General features: G+C 43.2%; 1 protein-coding gene across 3 annotated transcripts in view; it reads right to left on the reverse strand.

The window, feature by feature from the left end:
* Positions 1-230: 230 nt before the first annotated feature.
* ESRP1 (epithelial splicing regulatory protein 1) overlaps positions 231-16,140 on the reverse strand; it is a 58,200-nt gene continuing 42,290 nt past the window's right edge. For 2 of the 3 annotated variants that reach the window (XM_065398951.1, XM_065398949.1), the window contains exon 14: positions 4,775-4,922. In XM_065398951.1, coding sequence (XP_065255023.1) covers positions 4,775-4,922 — 148 coding nt within the window. Of the gene's footprint in view, positions 322-4,774; positions 4,923-16,140 lie in introns of those variants that run through there. The other variant, XM_065398950.1, reaches the window with a different exon arrangement.

Raw genomic sequence — 16,140 nt, forward strand, 5'->3', positions numbered from 1 at the left:
GTGCCTTAGATAGGCAAGGGAACCAAGAGACCATTTTAAATCAGTAAGTGACATTATGTGTTCTGTGAAGATTACAGAAACAGAGTGCAATTTTCCAAGGAGGAGAATGTATTGACAGCTGGCAAGGTGCCTATACAAATGAGGAGTTAAAGGCAGTTAACTGTAATAGTAATCAGACATCCAAGTAATATGCTAGTGTTCTTTATCCTTACCGTCTCTTCTAAGAAAGTCTAACTGCTGGGACCTTTAAATGCAAATCCATTCTTTGGGCATTGTCCTTGCCGTGCCATTTGTGTGTACAAGTCCATCCTCTGCTGCATGCTAGAATGCAAGTTAAGATGTACATGATCAGAAGCAGGGCAAAAATTTTCAAAGAAACAGGAAAAGGCAGCCATAATTTTTGTTAAAGCTCAGGGCATGCTTCCGACTACAGATTTACAAATCTAAGTATTTGTAATGCTCCCTGTCACCATGGTATCAGTGCAAAAAACAACTCAGCAACAGCAGTGATGCTGCAGAATCAGCCTCATCTAATAACCTAAAGGACTAGTAAACAGAACGTTGTCAAACAAGGTTGGTCAGTTGGGACCTGTCTCAAATAAAAGGCTTGGACAATCTCAAGAGAACATATTCAGAAAATAAAGACAGACTGTCTAAGAAAGCCATTTACCTATCAAAAAACACAATACAAATGTAACAAGGTGATAGTCACCACCAAGTTAGCAGATATGTGATTCAGCAATGTATACGTGTTTGCAACAGTCTCTGAAAGGAAAAGTTGAGAACTTGGCCGCTAGGTGGAGCCTTACAGACTGTTCACCAACATAATTTATTGTAGCATGCATTAACAAATCTTTATATTGAGTGAAACTAAAGCTAGCACCTCCCTCCTCCAGTGAAAACTATATGTAAATTCAAAGACAAAAAACCTACAATAATGTCCTCCCTATATATCTACTTGTGTCTCATCAAGTCAACCCCACTCATTTGCTCCGCCAGTAACACTTAACATCAGTTTGTCCACTTTGCCAGATTCACAAGTACCTTCACACTTTCTTCCACTACTCCTATTGCAAAGATGTCCTCCTAAAACTAATTCATAAAACCTACTAGCACTGCCATCAAAAATCTCTCCTCAAGATTCACTTTTACCAAGATGCCTACAGTGAAGCTGCTGGCAGGGATTATCAATCATTTGTTTATATACTTAAAAAAAAAAAATCATGACTCAAAACCTACGAGTTATGCACACAAGCTTGTCTATGGAGCCATGTACTTCCCTCATTGTTACCCTTCTTCCCCCATTCCTTCAGAGTGTTTTACCTGCTTGAATCTTTTCTTACTTTAGGGCACCTGATCATCTCTTGTCTATGTAGCACTAAAAGTGAATTATTCAGCAGGGATGGCACTTAAACCATTATTAAAACAGCAGATAAGTGATATGGAATGTATGTACAGGGTCACACTATTGGAGAGGAATTTTCAGAGGTTTCACCACGCAATCCACCACTAGATTAGAAATTAAACTCAGAGCATTAAACGGATACAGGGACTGGAAGATGAATAGTAATAGTAAGAAGTAGGTCAGGGGTAGGCAACCTATGGCATGTGTGCCGAAGGCGGTACGCGAGCTGATTTTCAGTGGCACTCACATTGCCCGGGTCCTGGCCACCGGTCCGGGGGGCTCTGCATTTTAATTTAATTTTAAATGAAGCTTCTTAAACCTTTTAAAAACCTAATTTACTTTACATACAACAACAGTTTAGTTCTATATTATCGACTTATAGAAAGAGACCTTCTAAAAATGTTAAAATGTATGACTGGCACACGAAACCTTAAATTAGAGTGAATAAATGACGACTCGGCACACCACTTCTGAAAGGTTGCCGACCCCTGAAGTAGGTTAATCTCATGACCAAGGGATAAATGTGCTTTTTGCAAAAACTATTTATATCACAGCTTCATGTCTGGAAAGCTGGTAGCTCTTCAGCACTGCATTTGTGTCTCTTCTACCTTCAGATGTAGCCCGTTTTTGATGTCCAGTGAAAGAGTTATTGACTGAACAGTTCAGCTGAGAAGGTATCTGCATGATTTTGTTCTAGTAATCCAGTACAAGAGCTATATAAAGAGGGTCAATATTTCAGTTTACGATCACATACTACATAAGTAGTAATAGTATTACTGTTCAGATCTACCAATAAATGGGTGTTGCTTTCAAGGAGTATTATATACCTTAGATGGAATAATGTTATTTAAAAAGAGAAGTTTAAAACCATGACTCCTAGTTAAGCTACTTATCTGGAAGTAAAGAGGAAATCCTGCCTTCCCTCCACCAAAACATTTCAGAATCATGTGGATTTATGCTTTCCTCTGCAGCATTTAGCATAAACCATTAATGACACAGGATATTTCATTAGACAGATCTTTGTGTTCTGATTTGGCAAGTCCTACAGTATTCTTTATGCACTAAAGTAGCAGATAATACGTATGAAATTCCAGGGTACATATATGTTCACACCATTGTAACCTAATCAGTATAAATCACCCATTGTCTCATGGAGTGAAGGGGTTTCTCCCATAAACTATTAACAACTGAATAGCTTTCTGGCACTACCTTAATTAACATTATCCCTTTAGCCAGAATGGTCAAGAGCTACAAGAATGTGTGAAATCTTTTGCTATTCTGAACTGTAAAACTATCTTAAATGCACAGAAAGGGAGTAATGTAAGATTATTTATGCTATAGGATTCCGTTCACCCTTGTAGAATCTGCATACAATTAGAACACTGTCTTCTCCTCCTGTCCCCTTTAAAGTTTGACAGAAAATAGCATATAGCATGATAGATTTTCTAGTTCAGTTCAGGGAGGAACCAAAACAACTAATTTTTTTTTTTTTTTTTTAAACAGCAAAAAAAGAAGGTGTGCTTTTTTACATTAAGAGCTCTAGCCCTAATCCTATTGGGGACAAAGTACAGATAGTTTTTACGTTGCCATAGGTAGTTTTACCTTAACTAGCTATGCTTTTGTCTCCACTAGGATTTTAAAATGAGATAGCTATCTCACTTTTTTGCAGTGAAGACACAGCCCAGGTCTTAACTAGGAAAAGTAGTAGAGAGTTTAGGTTGACCTTAGCTAACTAAGCCAGCTCTTTCTCAGGCTGTATCTATACTACAGGCGTTACAGCGGCACTGCTACCATGCCGTAGGTCTGCCACTGTAGCGCCAGTAGCGTAGATACTTCTTACAGCAAGAGAGGGATTTTTAGCATTGCTGTTGAACACCACCTACCCAAGCGGCAGTAGCTACTTCAATGGAAGCATTCTTCTGTCAACCTAGCTACATCTATACCAGGGGTTAGGTTGACAGCTACAGCCTTACTGTGGATGAAAGGTAAGACCTTAGCTCAGGTTTAGGTCTTGTCTACATGGGAAAGTTTTACTAGTTAAAACAGTTTTATACCAGTACAACTCCCTGTGTGCACACCTCAATAATAATAATAAAAAAAGTATAATTTTCCTATCCAGACATGTCCTTAGCCACCACCTAAACATAATAGTTTTAAATGCACACCACCAGCTCAGCTGTACCTAAAGTTGACCATTTCCTAGGCAAAACAGCTTCACCTTAAAGAATCTCAGCACTCTCATGCTGAAGACGAGTCAGGATGGATTCTCCCCTCTGATGTAACAGTACCAGCATCCAGTAGGAACAAGCACTTGCATGTTTTATGTGGAGGCAGGAAGGTTATGTAGCAACCCTGCCACTCTTGACATACACATAAAACCTTCTTGCATAATATAATTTTAAGACTAGCTTTTTGCCATAAGAGAGGAGGCACCTTATGAAACGAAGCTGCAGTACAGAGAGCTTCCTAAAGGCTTGCAAAAAAATCTGATTTATGGAAAGCTCTGAGTTTAACAGAAAGATGCTTTTCAGGTGAGTAATATCAGAATTGAAGAGTAGAGGATACCATCTTCACTGCAGACCCTTCCTTGTGAGAGTAGGTCTTTAGCCTTGGCTCTAATCAATAGTGTCTAAATTAGCCTTTTCCAGCAGTGTTTTGGAAACTGCAGTAGTCTACAACGATTCCCAAAACAAAATGTGATTCCTTTTTAAGAGGTAATTTCTGAAGTGTTAACATCCAAGTTTTCACATGCCCCCAAACTGGATTTTGCTATGCAGACAGCATTTACATGCCCAAATCAGGTAAATAATACCTGAAGGGTTTCCCAGCTTTCATCATGTGGACTTCCTTATGCAGAAATATTTTATTGGGGACCACCTCCCTCTCCCATTGGCAACTACAGCAATTGCTTACATGGAAAGATGATTAGGAAAGTATTTATTATAATTGCAGCTGTCTTTGAATGTAGTTTAACAGGAAACAGGGAGCAGTCAACATCATTTGATCAACCAGCTCTCTGCAGACCTCCAGGTAATGCTCTGTGGACAATGAGGGAAATTGCTGGTCTACCCAATTTGGGCACATCAAGTGCCATTTGCATGCACAAATCTGAATTTGGGGGAGGCATACATTTAGCTGCACAAGTTGAAGCCAGACCGAGATCACTTAAACACTTTCTAGATTTTCAGTTCTCCAACTGTATGGACCAAACTTCCAAACCCTTTCCTACAACTCTTTCTATGGCTTGAGTTTCTCTTGCCTTAAACAAGCAACTGGTCTCAAATTGTAATCTTAAAGATTTATCTTAGATAATCAATTTAAAGATAGTTAACAGGAGCACTGAAGATTTTCCGCCTTCAAGCTACTGATCTAGTAACCTTGGAACAAGTTAAGAATTTCCTTAAACCCAGAACTGTAAGCCAGGCCCTGCATTTTGACCATCATGCCATGCTGAGGAGGGACATTAGTGTTAGCCGCTGAAAGGGAGTAGCCAAGGGTATGAGGTGAACCTGGGGGACTAAAGGGAAAACACAGTAAGACAACGCAACTGTGTCACTTACTGGTTTTTGTTTATTTTGTTGTTCTAATTGATTAATCTTCTTTTCTATGGCTGGGGTTCCTCTGAATCCTTAACAGAGTTACTGGGATCCTCTCTACTCTGCCAATTTGGAACTTCAGCTTTGAGACTCCATGAGCTCACAATCCTTCTTGCTAGGGAGGGCTGGACACATCTCTCTGATAAGCCTCATCAGCCTAGGCAGTGGGAAGAGTCATAGATGAGCAAGGTTTCAGATTTCTCCATGAGCACCACTCCGATGCCCTCACAGCACTCCCAGGCCCTTGTTGGCTTAGGACAGTGGTTTTCAACCTTTTTTCATTTGCGGATCCCTAAAAAATTTTGAATGGAGGTGCAAACCCTGTTGGAAATCTTAGATAGTCTGCAGACTGCCAAGGGTCTGTGGACCACAGGTTGAAAACCACTGGCCTAGGAAGTAAGACTTGGAGCAGGAGCTGAACACAGATTTCCAGTACCACTACTTGTATTATGGTAGCACTTAAAGGCTTTAACTAAGATAAGGGCCCCATTGTGCTAGGCGCTAATAAAAAAAGGCATATGCTAAGAAAGCCCCTACTCTGAAGGATTTATAATCTAACTCAACAAGACAGAACTCTATCATCCAGCTCAGCTAAATTATTAACAAACGTATAATATAAAACATTCCATCTTCAACAATCCCCAAAGCTCAAACTACGTACACCATTTAGGGTTACCAAGCTTCCTTGAATTTTGAACAGTCACCTCCTTGAGAGGGTTCCAAGACCTACAAGTCTAGCTTTCAGAGGACTAAAGGGTTTTGAACTATCCTTTGGGCTGACACAAGGACAGACTGTTTTGTCATATCACAGCACCAATGGCAACGTGTGCACATTTGGCTTGCCGTGTCAACTTAAAGTGCAGTGTCTGTAAGTCCTCACTACTGAAATGCAGTTCAATGGTAGGAAAAAACATTTTAACAGTTTTAAGCATACAAAACTATATCAGTTTGTGGTGCACGGTAGTACACCACTTCCAGCTTAGAACACAAAGTGAATTTCATATAGGCATAATGAAATTGCTGAAGTTAGCATTCGGCTGGAACACTTGTGGTAACACCCTACACTCTTACAAAACTTGCCCTAAGATCTTTAAATTACCAGAAGGGAAGAGAACTATATATTTTTCCATTCAAACAGGAACATTTATATCAATATTTCAGAAGGACGGTTGACTTCATAAATCAGAAACGGTACAGACTACTTTGAACAGTGATTAAGATGGTCCTGTGAAGCCTTTTACAATTACTCCAGCTTTACAAGCAAGCTATTTAACACTTTCAGAATTGGGCCCTACATTAATCTCTATATTAGTTGACCATCTAGTTTAGTGTTTTACCTGCAACACAAGATGAAAAGCCATACTAGGCCACCATTTCTTAGTGATTTGCCCTCAATATAGACCAGAAATAATATAAGAAATGGATTTTGAAAGCTATTTAGTTGTAGAGCAAGAGCTAGTGATGCTTTTGGAATCAAGCTCTTTCCAATAAATTGTACAACCAGCTACTTGGACTGCCATATCTGTTATTTAATTACTGATACCTACACAAAATTATTCTCCACAACAACTGCCCCTCTTTCTATATTTTTTGACTCTAGCTTACCAACCCATATTTTGAGATCAGACCAACTGCCCTTCTGAAACACTGAGAAGTCATTAGAAACTGATGCACCATCCAAATTTGTTACAAACAAACATTTTCTAGTTAATGAAATGTCATGGCATATCTAATAGACACTGCATCTCCCATTATTGCTCAGTGCATAACTACTATCCCTCTGTATAAGATAACAGAATTGGAAAACAAAAAGCGACAGGAATGGACCCAGTAGTACTTCTCTGCCTGTATTGTGGGAATGCTCTGATTTGAATAATTTTTGGAACTCTAGCAGCCTGCCATTGGGGAATGTTTAGGGAAGAGTAAGTATTGCTGGGTGCCTCTCGAAAGGTACATCCAACTGTGATTGGAAAAAGTCTCATTCTCTAGAGACTAAAATATGTCAATAAGCATGTAACCTGCAGGAGGGGTTTCTAAGTCCCCAGTTACAGCACTCTCCCCTGCCCCCTCCAGCTATAAGAGTTTTCTATTAATATACATCAGAAAAACAAAAACGACTGGAGATCACACATTGGAACATGGAATCTTCACTTAACTCCTCTTCACTAACAATACCTGAACCGTATTTCTATAGAAGAGCAGAAGGAAGAGCCATCTTCAAACTGAACCTTGCAAAAACCAATGAGTACAAAATTGTAGAAACTTCTAATAAGTCTAACTTCATGAACACCATGACCAATATCAGTCATAAGTAATTGTATGCTGCCATCACTGCTACGTAACATTTAGTGTTATGGTGCAAGATGTTGTGGAAGTTTTAGACTGTTACGGAACCACAGCACACAAAGTGACAGATGTATCATCTATTTTAAAAACCAAAACCAACCACCATCTCATGCTGAATGATGTAATTTAGACAGCAGCTATTGTCTTCCTCAAGTAATTTTTTTGCCACTGAATATTCAGAAGTGGGGATTGGTTTTGATGCCCTTTAGATGAACATAAATATACTTTGCACTTACAGCAACTTTCAAGGATCTCAGTGAGTGTTACAGACTTTACACCTCAAAGTTAGTCCAGTATTAGCTACATTCTAGAGATTAACAAAATTGGCAGAGATTGATTTACCCCCAAGTCTCACAAGAAGTCAGTGGCAAACCTTGGGTCTCTCCTTAAGAACAAGGGCATTCTTCCTCCATGACCAGCTATTGGAAGCTTTCGACAGCAAACGGGCTCCCACGTGGAGTACCCCGGAGTTGCGGAATCCGGTGAGTCTGTAGGGAGAGGAGGCTGTGCAGTCACAGCTCTGATCCAGCCATAGGAACTTTGCTCGTGGCATAGATGAGAAGGGGCACGAAAGGGACGCACAGCAGTGCTGTGCTAAGGTCAAGAAGCTGAGGCAAGTGTACCAGAAGGCAAGGGAGGCCAACCATATCTCAGCTGTGGCACGGAAAACATGCCGCTTCTACAAGGAACTGCATCCCATCCTTAGTGGCCACTCCAGCTCCACCACCAAGAGCTCTGTGGCTATTTCAGGGGGACTGGTGGTAGTGACCAGTGGAGTCAACCCCGAGGATGAAGTGGTGGACGAGGAGATAGATTTGGAGGAAGATGTGGGACAGGCAATAGGTTTGTCCGGTGGTGCGGAGAGCCAGGACATCTTTTTGACTCCAGAGGGATCTAGCCAGTCCCAACAGTCCAGGTCTGGCGTTGCCTCAAGGAGAAGAGGGGAGCTCCAGCAAGTATTCATCTTTCTTTGAAAGAGCAGAGTTACACAAGGTACAAGTGTCCTTTATTTTGTTACATGATGCAAATGGGAGAAGGGATCGAAATTAACACCACTAGATACAGTTTGCATCTGCTTTGCATTACCTTGTGCAGCTACGCAGTGGGGGTCCTGTGGAAAAGTTGGTTAATACACACCGAAATCTCCTGGGAATCTTCCACAGAGCTCTAGGAAGCTTTCCTGTAGATACTCTGCAATCCTCTGCTGAAGGTTCCTTGGCAGAGCTGCTTTGTTTCTTCCCCCATTGTAGGAAACTTTGCAGCGCCAATTGGCAATTACTTCTGGAGGAACAAATGCAGCACACAGGCGAACAGCATACAGACCCGTTCTGAAGGTGCACACATACAGGAGATGCACCCTCACATCTTTGGTTACCCTCAGTAGTGTGCGATTCAGCTTTGATCGCCTTTGCCTGTGGAAAATGGTGCCACTTTTCAGAATAGTGTCCGTAGGCGCTTGTACGGATACCCTTCTGAAACCACTCCGACCCTGTCTTGTCTTGCACGCTCTTTTCCCCCCAGGCCAAACTCATCACGTTTAATGTTCTGGCTGTGCTGAATGTTTGCCAAGTGAGAAAAAGGTGTATGTAACTTATGATTCACTACTGAGTGCACACACAATACTGACTGTATATGGTTTCTTTTGCTTCTGCCCTTGAGGACCAGCTCCTATACGCTGGCAGAGCACCTCCATCAGATAAGGAGGTGAATGAGGAGGAGTAGGAGCAAGGACGACATGTTTTGGGAATTGCTGCAATCATCAGTTCAGGCAGATAGTGAGTGCAGACCGTGGAGAGAGAAACTACAAACGGATAGCCAAGAGAGAAGACAGGGTCAGGAGTGGATAATAAAGCTCATGGAGGAGCAGAGATGCTGATGTCCCTGATTGCGCTGCAGGCAGAACACATGCATGCTCAACCCCCCCACCTGCAGCCCATAGAGAACTGCATTCCATGCCCTCCTCAAACTCCGCCCACACATTCCTCTCACATTCACTGCCCATCGCAGTACCCTTTCACTCCTCCCCAGGGACATTTTCCATAATGACAGCTGGACATGCACGTAGCTGTGAGATCCTCACTTCAATGAGTGCTGCTCATTGTCATGTCACTGCAGCCGAGGGTGCTAAAGGAGTTGGCGGATGTGATTACAGAGCCACTAGCCATTATCTTCGAAAACTCATGGCGATTGGGGGAGGTCCTGGATGACTGAAAAAAGGCTAATGTAGTGTCCATCTTTAAAAAAAGGGAAGGAGGAGCCAAGGAACTACAGGCTAGTCAGCCTCACCTCAGTCCTGGAAAAATCATGGAGCAGGTCCTCAAAGAATCAATTCTGAAGCACTTAGAAGAGAGGAAAGTGATCAGGAACAGTCAGCATGGATTAACCAAGGGTAAGTCATGCCTGACTAACCTAATTGCCTTCTATGACGAGATAACTGGCTCTGTGGATGAGGGGAAAGAAGTGGACATATTATTCCTTGACGGTCTCCCACAGTATTCTTGCCAGCAAGTTAAAGTAGTATGGGCTGGATGAATGGACTATAAGGTGGATAGAAAGCTGGCTAGATCGTCGGGCTCAATGGGTAGTGATCAATGGCTACATGTCTAGTTGGCAACTGGTATCAAGCGGAGTGCCCCAAGGGTCGGTCCTGGGGCCAGTTTTGTTCAATATATTCATTAATGATCTAGAGGATGGTGTGGACTGCAGAGGAGTGGTAGATATGCTGGAGGGTAGGGATAAGATACAGAGGGACCTAGACAAATTAGAGGATTGGGCCAAAAGAAATCTGATGAGGTTCAACAAGGACAAGTGCAGAGTCCTGCACTTAGGACGGAAGAATCCCATGCTCTACTACAGACTAGGGACCAAATGGCTAGGCAGCAGTTCTGCAGAAAAGGACCTAGGGGTTACAGTGGATGAGAAGCTGGATATGAGTCAACAGTGTGCCCTTGTTGCCAAGAAGGCTAATGGCATTTTGGGCTGTATAAGTAGGGGCATTGCCAGCAGATTGAGGGACGTGATCATTCCTCTCTATTCGACATTGGTGATGCCTCATCTGTTATGAGGAGAGGCTGAAGGAACTGGGATTGTTTAGTCTGCAGAAAAGAAGAATGAGGGGGGATTTGATAGCTGCTTTCAACTACCTGAAAGGGGGTTCCAAAGAGGATGGATCTAGACTGTTCTCAGTGGTATCAGATGACAGAACAAGGAGTAATGGTCTCAAGTTGCAGTGCGGGAGGTTTAGGTTGGATATTAGGAAAAACCTTTTCACTCGGAGGTGGTGAAGCACTGGAATGGGTTACCTAGGGAGGTAGTGGAATCTCCTTCCTTAGCGGTTTTTAAGGTCAGGCTTGACAAAGCCCTGGCTGTGATGATTTAGTTGGGGATTGGTCCTGCTTTGAGCAGGGGGTTGGATTAGATGACCTCTTGATGTCCCTTCCAACCTTGATATTCTATGTCCCTGTAAGAAATGTAAAGCTGTGTATTGCTGTTTAATAAAAATTTAGACCACAAAGACAGTGATTCTTTATTTGTGACCTACACAGTGTGGTTGCAACAGAAATTCAAATACTGTGGCAATCGCCACATTTGCAGAGTACAGTTAATAAGCAGGAATCATTACAAGAGTTATTGAAGGTGGCAAGCAAACAATGCTTGGCTCAATTCATTACAGAAAGACACATTCCTGGTGCTCATTGTCAAAATGATGCTTCCAAGCCTCCCTGATTTGGATAGCACCCGCTGTGCCCCTCTAATTGTCCGGATATCTGGCTACTCAAAATCAGCTGCCAGGTGATCTACCTCAACCTTCCACCCTGGGGAAACTTTTCCCCCTTGGCTTCACAAACGTTATACAGAACACATCAGGCTGTTATGACCATGGGAATATTTTCCTCACTGCGGTCTAACTTGCCAAAGAGGCAGTGCCAACAACGCTTTAATCTGCCAAATGCACATTCTCTGGTCATTCTGCACCTGCTGAGTCTGTTGTTGAAGTGCTCCTTGCTGCTGTCAAGGTTTCCAGTGAGAGGCTTCATGAGCCACAGGAATAAAGGGTAGGCTGGGTCTCCCAGGATCACTTTGGGCATTTCCACATCCCCTATTGGAATCTTCTGGTCTGGAAAGAAAGTCCCTGAATGCAGCTTTCTATACAAGATGTGTGCGTCGTGCACCTTCCCTGACCACCCCACATTGATGTCCGTGAAATGACACCAGTGATCCACCAGGGCCTGCAATACCATAGAGAGGTTGCCTTTTCTGTTGATGTACTCCGTCGCAAGATGGTCTGGGGCCAAAATTGGGATGTGTGCACCATCTACCGCCCCACCGCAGTTAAGGAATCCCATTGCCGCAAAGTCATGCACTATTTCATGCACATTGCCCAGAGTCACAGTCCTTCGTAGCAGATGATTAATGGCCCTGCATACTTGCATCACCGCAATCCTCACGGTGGACTTCACAACTCCAAAGTGATTTGCAACTGACCAATAGCAGTCTAGAATTGCCAGCTTCCACACTGTGATCACCACTCGCTTTTCCACCCTTAAGGCAGCTCTCATTTTGGTGTTCTTGCGCCACAGGGCAGGGGCAAGCGCCGCACACAGTTCAAGGAAGGTGGTTTTGTGCTTACAAAAGTTCTGCAGCCACTGCTCATCATCCCATACCTGCATCACAATTCGATTCCACCACTCGGTGCTTGTTTCCCAACCCCACTAGTGACAGTCCACTGTGTGCAGCTCTCTGCGAATGACAACATCAAATTTTGAATTGTTTCTTTCAATGGCACGCAGCAGGGCAAGCAGTACAGATTCCTGTTCAGATTCGCAGCTCATGAAATACTGTATGATCAGCCATGTTGTGTTCATAATGCTTATCACAAGACTGGTGAGCAGTGCAGGATCCATGCTTTCAGGCAGAGAGGACAGGTGCAAAGTGTACAGGCACAGCTGAAAAACGGCACAAAATGCAGTTGGAAGCCCTTGGAATTATGGAACGGAGAAAACTGCGTCATGGGGGCGGTGATCCTTACCCATGATGCACTGCAATCCATCCCCAGAACTCCTAGTGGGAGAAGGTGATGATTTGCATAGTGGGATAGCTATCCATGGTGCTCAAGCACCAACTGTGGATGCATTCTGCTGTCACAAGGTGTGTTGTGTGAACATGCACAAGCAATGTAATTACAGCAGTTTATGATCAATGTAACAAGTCAACTCAACTCTTACATTATTTTCTTATATATCACACATGTATTCCCATACACTGACAAGCTTTTTTATTATTAAAAACTATAGCACTAGTACAGGGGTCAGCAACCTTCGGCACATAGCCCATCAGGGTATTCGGCTGGCGGGCCGCGAGACATTTTGTTTACATTGACCATCTGCAGGCACGGCCCCCTGCAGCAACCAGTGGCTGCAGTTCGCCATGTCCAGCCAATGGAAGCTGCGGGGGGGGGGGGGGGGGTAAACGTAAACCGTTCCTGCAGACGGTAAACGTAAACAAAATGTCTCGCAGCCTGCCAGCAGATTACCCTGATGGGCTGCGTGCCGAAGGTTGCCGACCCTGGCACTAGTACACTGAAAGAAAGACAGTTGAAACTGTCTCCCTCGGGGGCTTGTGATAAGCACAAGAAAACTTGGAGGGTTGGGGCGGTATAGAGAGAATTGAAAAAGAAGGAAAAGAAAAAGAAAAAGAAAAAGAAAAAAAAAGGAGTACAGCACTATGTCAATGATGGAATCAGCCATTATAGAAATCCTTGACCTTGTCAACACAAGCTGTTGAACCTTTTGGTAGTAGGTCAAAGAGGCTTTCCTTATTTCCATAAATGCTCACTTATTAGATTTATGGGCCAATGTTTGGTCATTAGCTACTGATTCCTTATTGCTTTTCCATGTACATGCATTTAAATATACAATTTAGCACTGAGGAGACCCACTCCTTCCCCTTGCACTTACTTCACATTTGCTGGATTATTTTCAGTTCCAGAAAACTTCATTAAAAAGAAAAAAAGGTTAAGGTTACTCAATAACAAAAAAAGAAAAAAAGTACTTCCTTATCGCATCATTTACAAAACCCAAGGGAGTAAGTCTTATACTGCTCACATAAATGCATATCTTTCTATATGATAGTTTTTTATTGCAACTAAACAAGCCACATAAATTTTTATTAAATAAATTAAGGCTTTTCCTAAATATTAGAAGATATTTAGTTAGTGCCCTAACAGAAACTATCAAATGGAAAAAGTCAGCTGATTTATTAAGAAAGTAGAATTTTGAGGTAAAGTAGTTACAGTTGATGTTCTTTGGAATAGTATCCCATATTTAATTTCCTAGGAATAGTGTACAACTGTCAATTAAAGATAATTTTATGGGCGTATTTGGACTTGCTTCTGAGGCTGATCAATACATGAAATTGTTGTGTATCTGCCCTGGTCCTGAGCAGCTTGCAGTAGGACCTCTGCACCTACATAGAACCCCTTGACTGCAGTGTAGGGGCTCTACACAGGTAGACCCTATGCCTGCATGAATTGTTTTACAGGGTCATAGTTCTTGTTTTTTCCAGAAGGGTTGTATGTGGTGTATGTATTATGGACTCAAAGAAAGAATAGTAATTCAGAATTAAGGTTGCATATCTTATTGAGAAGGATTATTTGTTTTATGTGGCCTGTGCAAGTTTTATGATGTGCTTAGCTATTCATTTCCTTGCTTTTACATTAAGTGGTTGAGTTTGGTAAGTGACATGATAGGCAAGTGTAGCAAACAACTAATTTTAAGATGGTTTAGTTTTGGAATTTCCCTTTTACGTTTTTTTTTCTGTGCAGATAAATGTGAGCTGTCCATCCTGGTTCAGTAAAATGTAACCTATCTGTGCTAGGGTGTCTACCCCACACAGGACTGGAAGGGGTTAAGATGGCCAGGTGGGCCAATTAACTCCACAGGCTGCACCTGGAAGAGGAACAGGGAATTGATTGGAAGCAGGCTCATCTGGAGGGTTCTATATAAGCCAGGAAGCTGGCAACAGAAGGGGAAAACAGCAAGATAAGACAGTGCAGGCCTTGGCTGCTGACTGGAGGACCCCTGAGCTAGAACCCAGAGTAGAGGGTGTGGCCAGGTTCCTCTACCAGCCACTGGGGACCTGGCAGTGGACTACCTAGTCCAATTTGTTCTGGAAAGACTTTGTTACCCCCTGGAAGTGGAAACCACATAGTGACCCCAGCCGGAGGGCTGAGTCACAAAGAGGAGGCTGTGGTTCTTGGAGCGAGAGGGATCCGCAGGATGAGAGTACGACAGGATAGACCCTGCACTGGGGAGAGCTAATCCCAGGACAGCCAGGAGGAGGCACCACCAGCAGCGAGTGCACCCATGGCACCATCTCTTCAAAGTTATTCATTTAAAATAATGAGCCGTGCTGCCAGGGCCGGCTCTAGCGTTTTTGCCGCCCCAAGCAGAAAAAAAAAAAAAAAAAAAAGCTGCGATTGCAAGCGGCGGCAGCTCTACCACCGCTTCATTCTACGGTGGCAATTCGGTGGCAGGTTCTTCGCTCCAAGAGGGAGTGACGACCCCGCCGCCGAATTGCTGCCGAACGGCCGGAGGTGCCGCCCCCCTCTTCATTGGCTGCCCCAGGCACCTGCTGGCCCTGCTGGGCTCTGGAGCCGGCCCTGCTGGGCTCTCTCAGCTCCTGCACAGCCTAACCTATACTTCAGGTCTTTGGTGATGAACACCCGTATTGGCCACCACTCTAGGGTGGATGGTACCCTCAACATCTTCTAGGAAACAGCATCTCTTGGGGCCTAGTTCAGGAATCCTTACCCAGAGATTCCACATGGAAATCTTGAAGCACGGTTAAGCAAAGCAATGTTTCCCTCCCCACTGAAAGAGTTTCCCTCTAGATTCACACTTTTGGGATGGTCACTACTCCCCCATATAACACCCTCTGAACACAGCACAGGGGAAAGTTCCAAATGGCCCCCATGAACTGCTTCTAGAACGTTTCAGGGATAATGCTCGCATCAAGAATGGGGTTGCCTATGATCTATCTCAAAGAGAGACAGCTATTATGGCAACTTCCTTTTTAAATTGCTGAATAGAACTTGGATAATTTGACTCACAAGAAGCAAGGATTGTGAAAAAAGTGATGGGAAAGGACTCTTGGGTTTGTGGTCCACTATTGGTATCAACATTGTTTAACCCCCTCCTGTAAGTTTCCACTAGAACGTATGGTACTAGACTGCACTTCAATTGTTGGTGGCTAGGGATGAAGGGAATGCAACACCGTTTGTTTAGTACAGACAGAAATGAAGAGTGGTTTAATGAGAACTTTCCATTAGATATTTTTAGGGAGGTTAAATGTTTCAGCAGGATATGTTGTTAAAGTATGCCCTGGGCTTCCAGCAAACAATGGCGGATATGCACAGTACGTCCCAGAAAGGATACTTCATGCTGTAAAAGATTGTATGGATGGCTTCAGGGCACCAACAGTAGATCACCAAAAGAGGTTTAGATTAGCCATCCGATATTCCACTTACTAAGGCCACATCTACTCTACAAACTTCGGTTGATGCAAGTTATGTAGCATAAAGCTACCACAGTTCATATATTCCTCGTGCACATGCATACTTAGCTCCTTATATTGGCACTGCAGGTACTCACCAGGAGTGCTTGTGTCAATGCACAGTGCAGTACACCATGGGTAGGTATCCCAGTGTACAACCCACCACCATCCAGCACACTGTCTTTTGTTGAAGTTTTGGCAATGCCTGGTGAGGCAGAAATGAGTTGCACATGGGGGACT

The sequence above is a fragment of the Emys orbicularis genome, chromosome 2 (genome assembly GCF_028017835.1).
Source record: "Emys orbicularis isolate rEmyOrb1 chromosome 2, rEmyOrb1.hap1, whole genome shotgun sequence".
NCBI classification, from domain to species: domain Eukaryota; kingdom Metazoa; phylum Chordata; order Testudines; family Emydidae; genus Emys; species Emys orbicularis.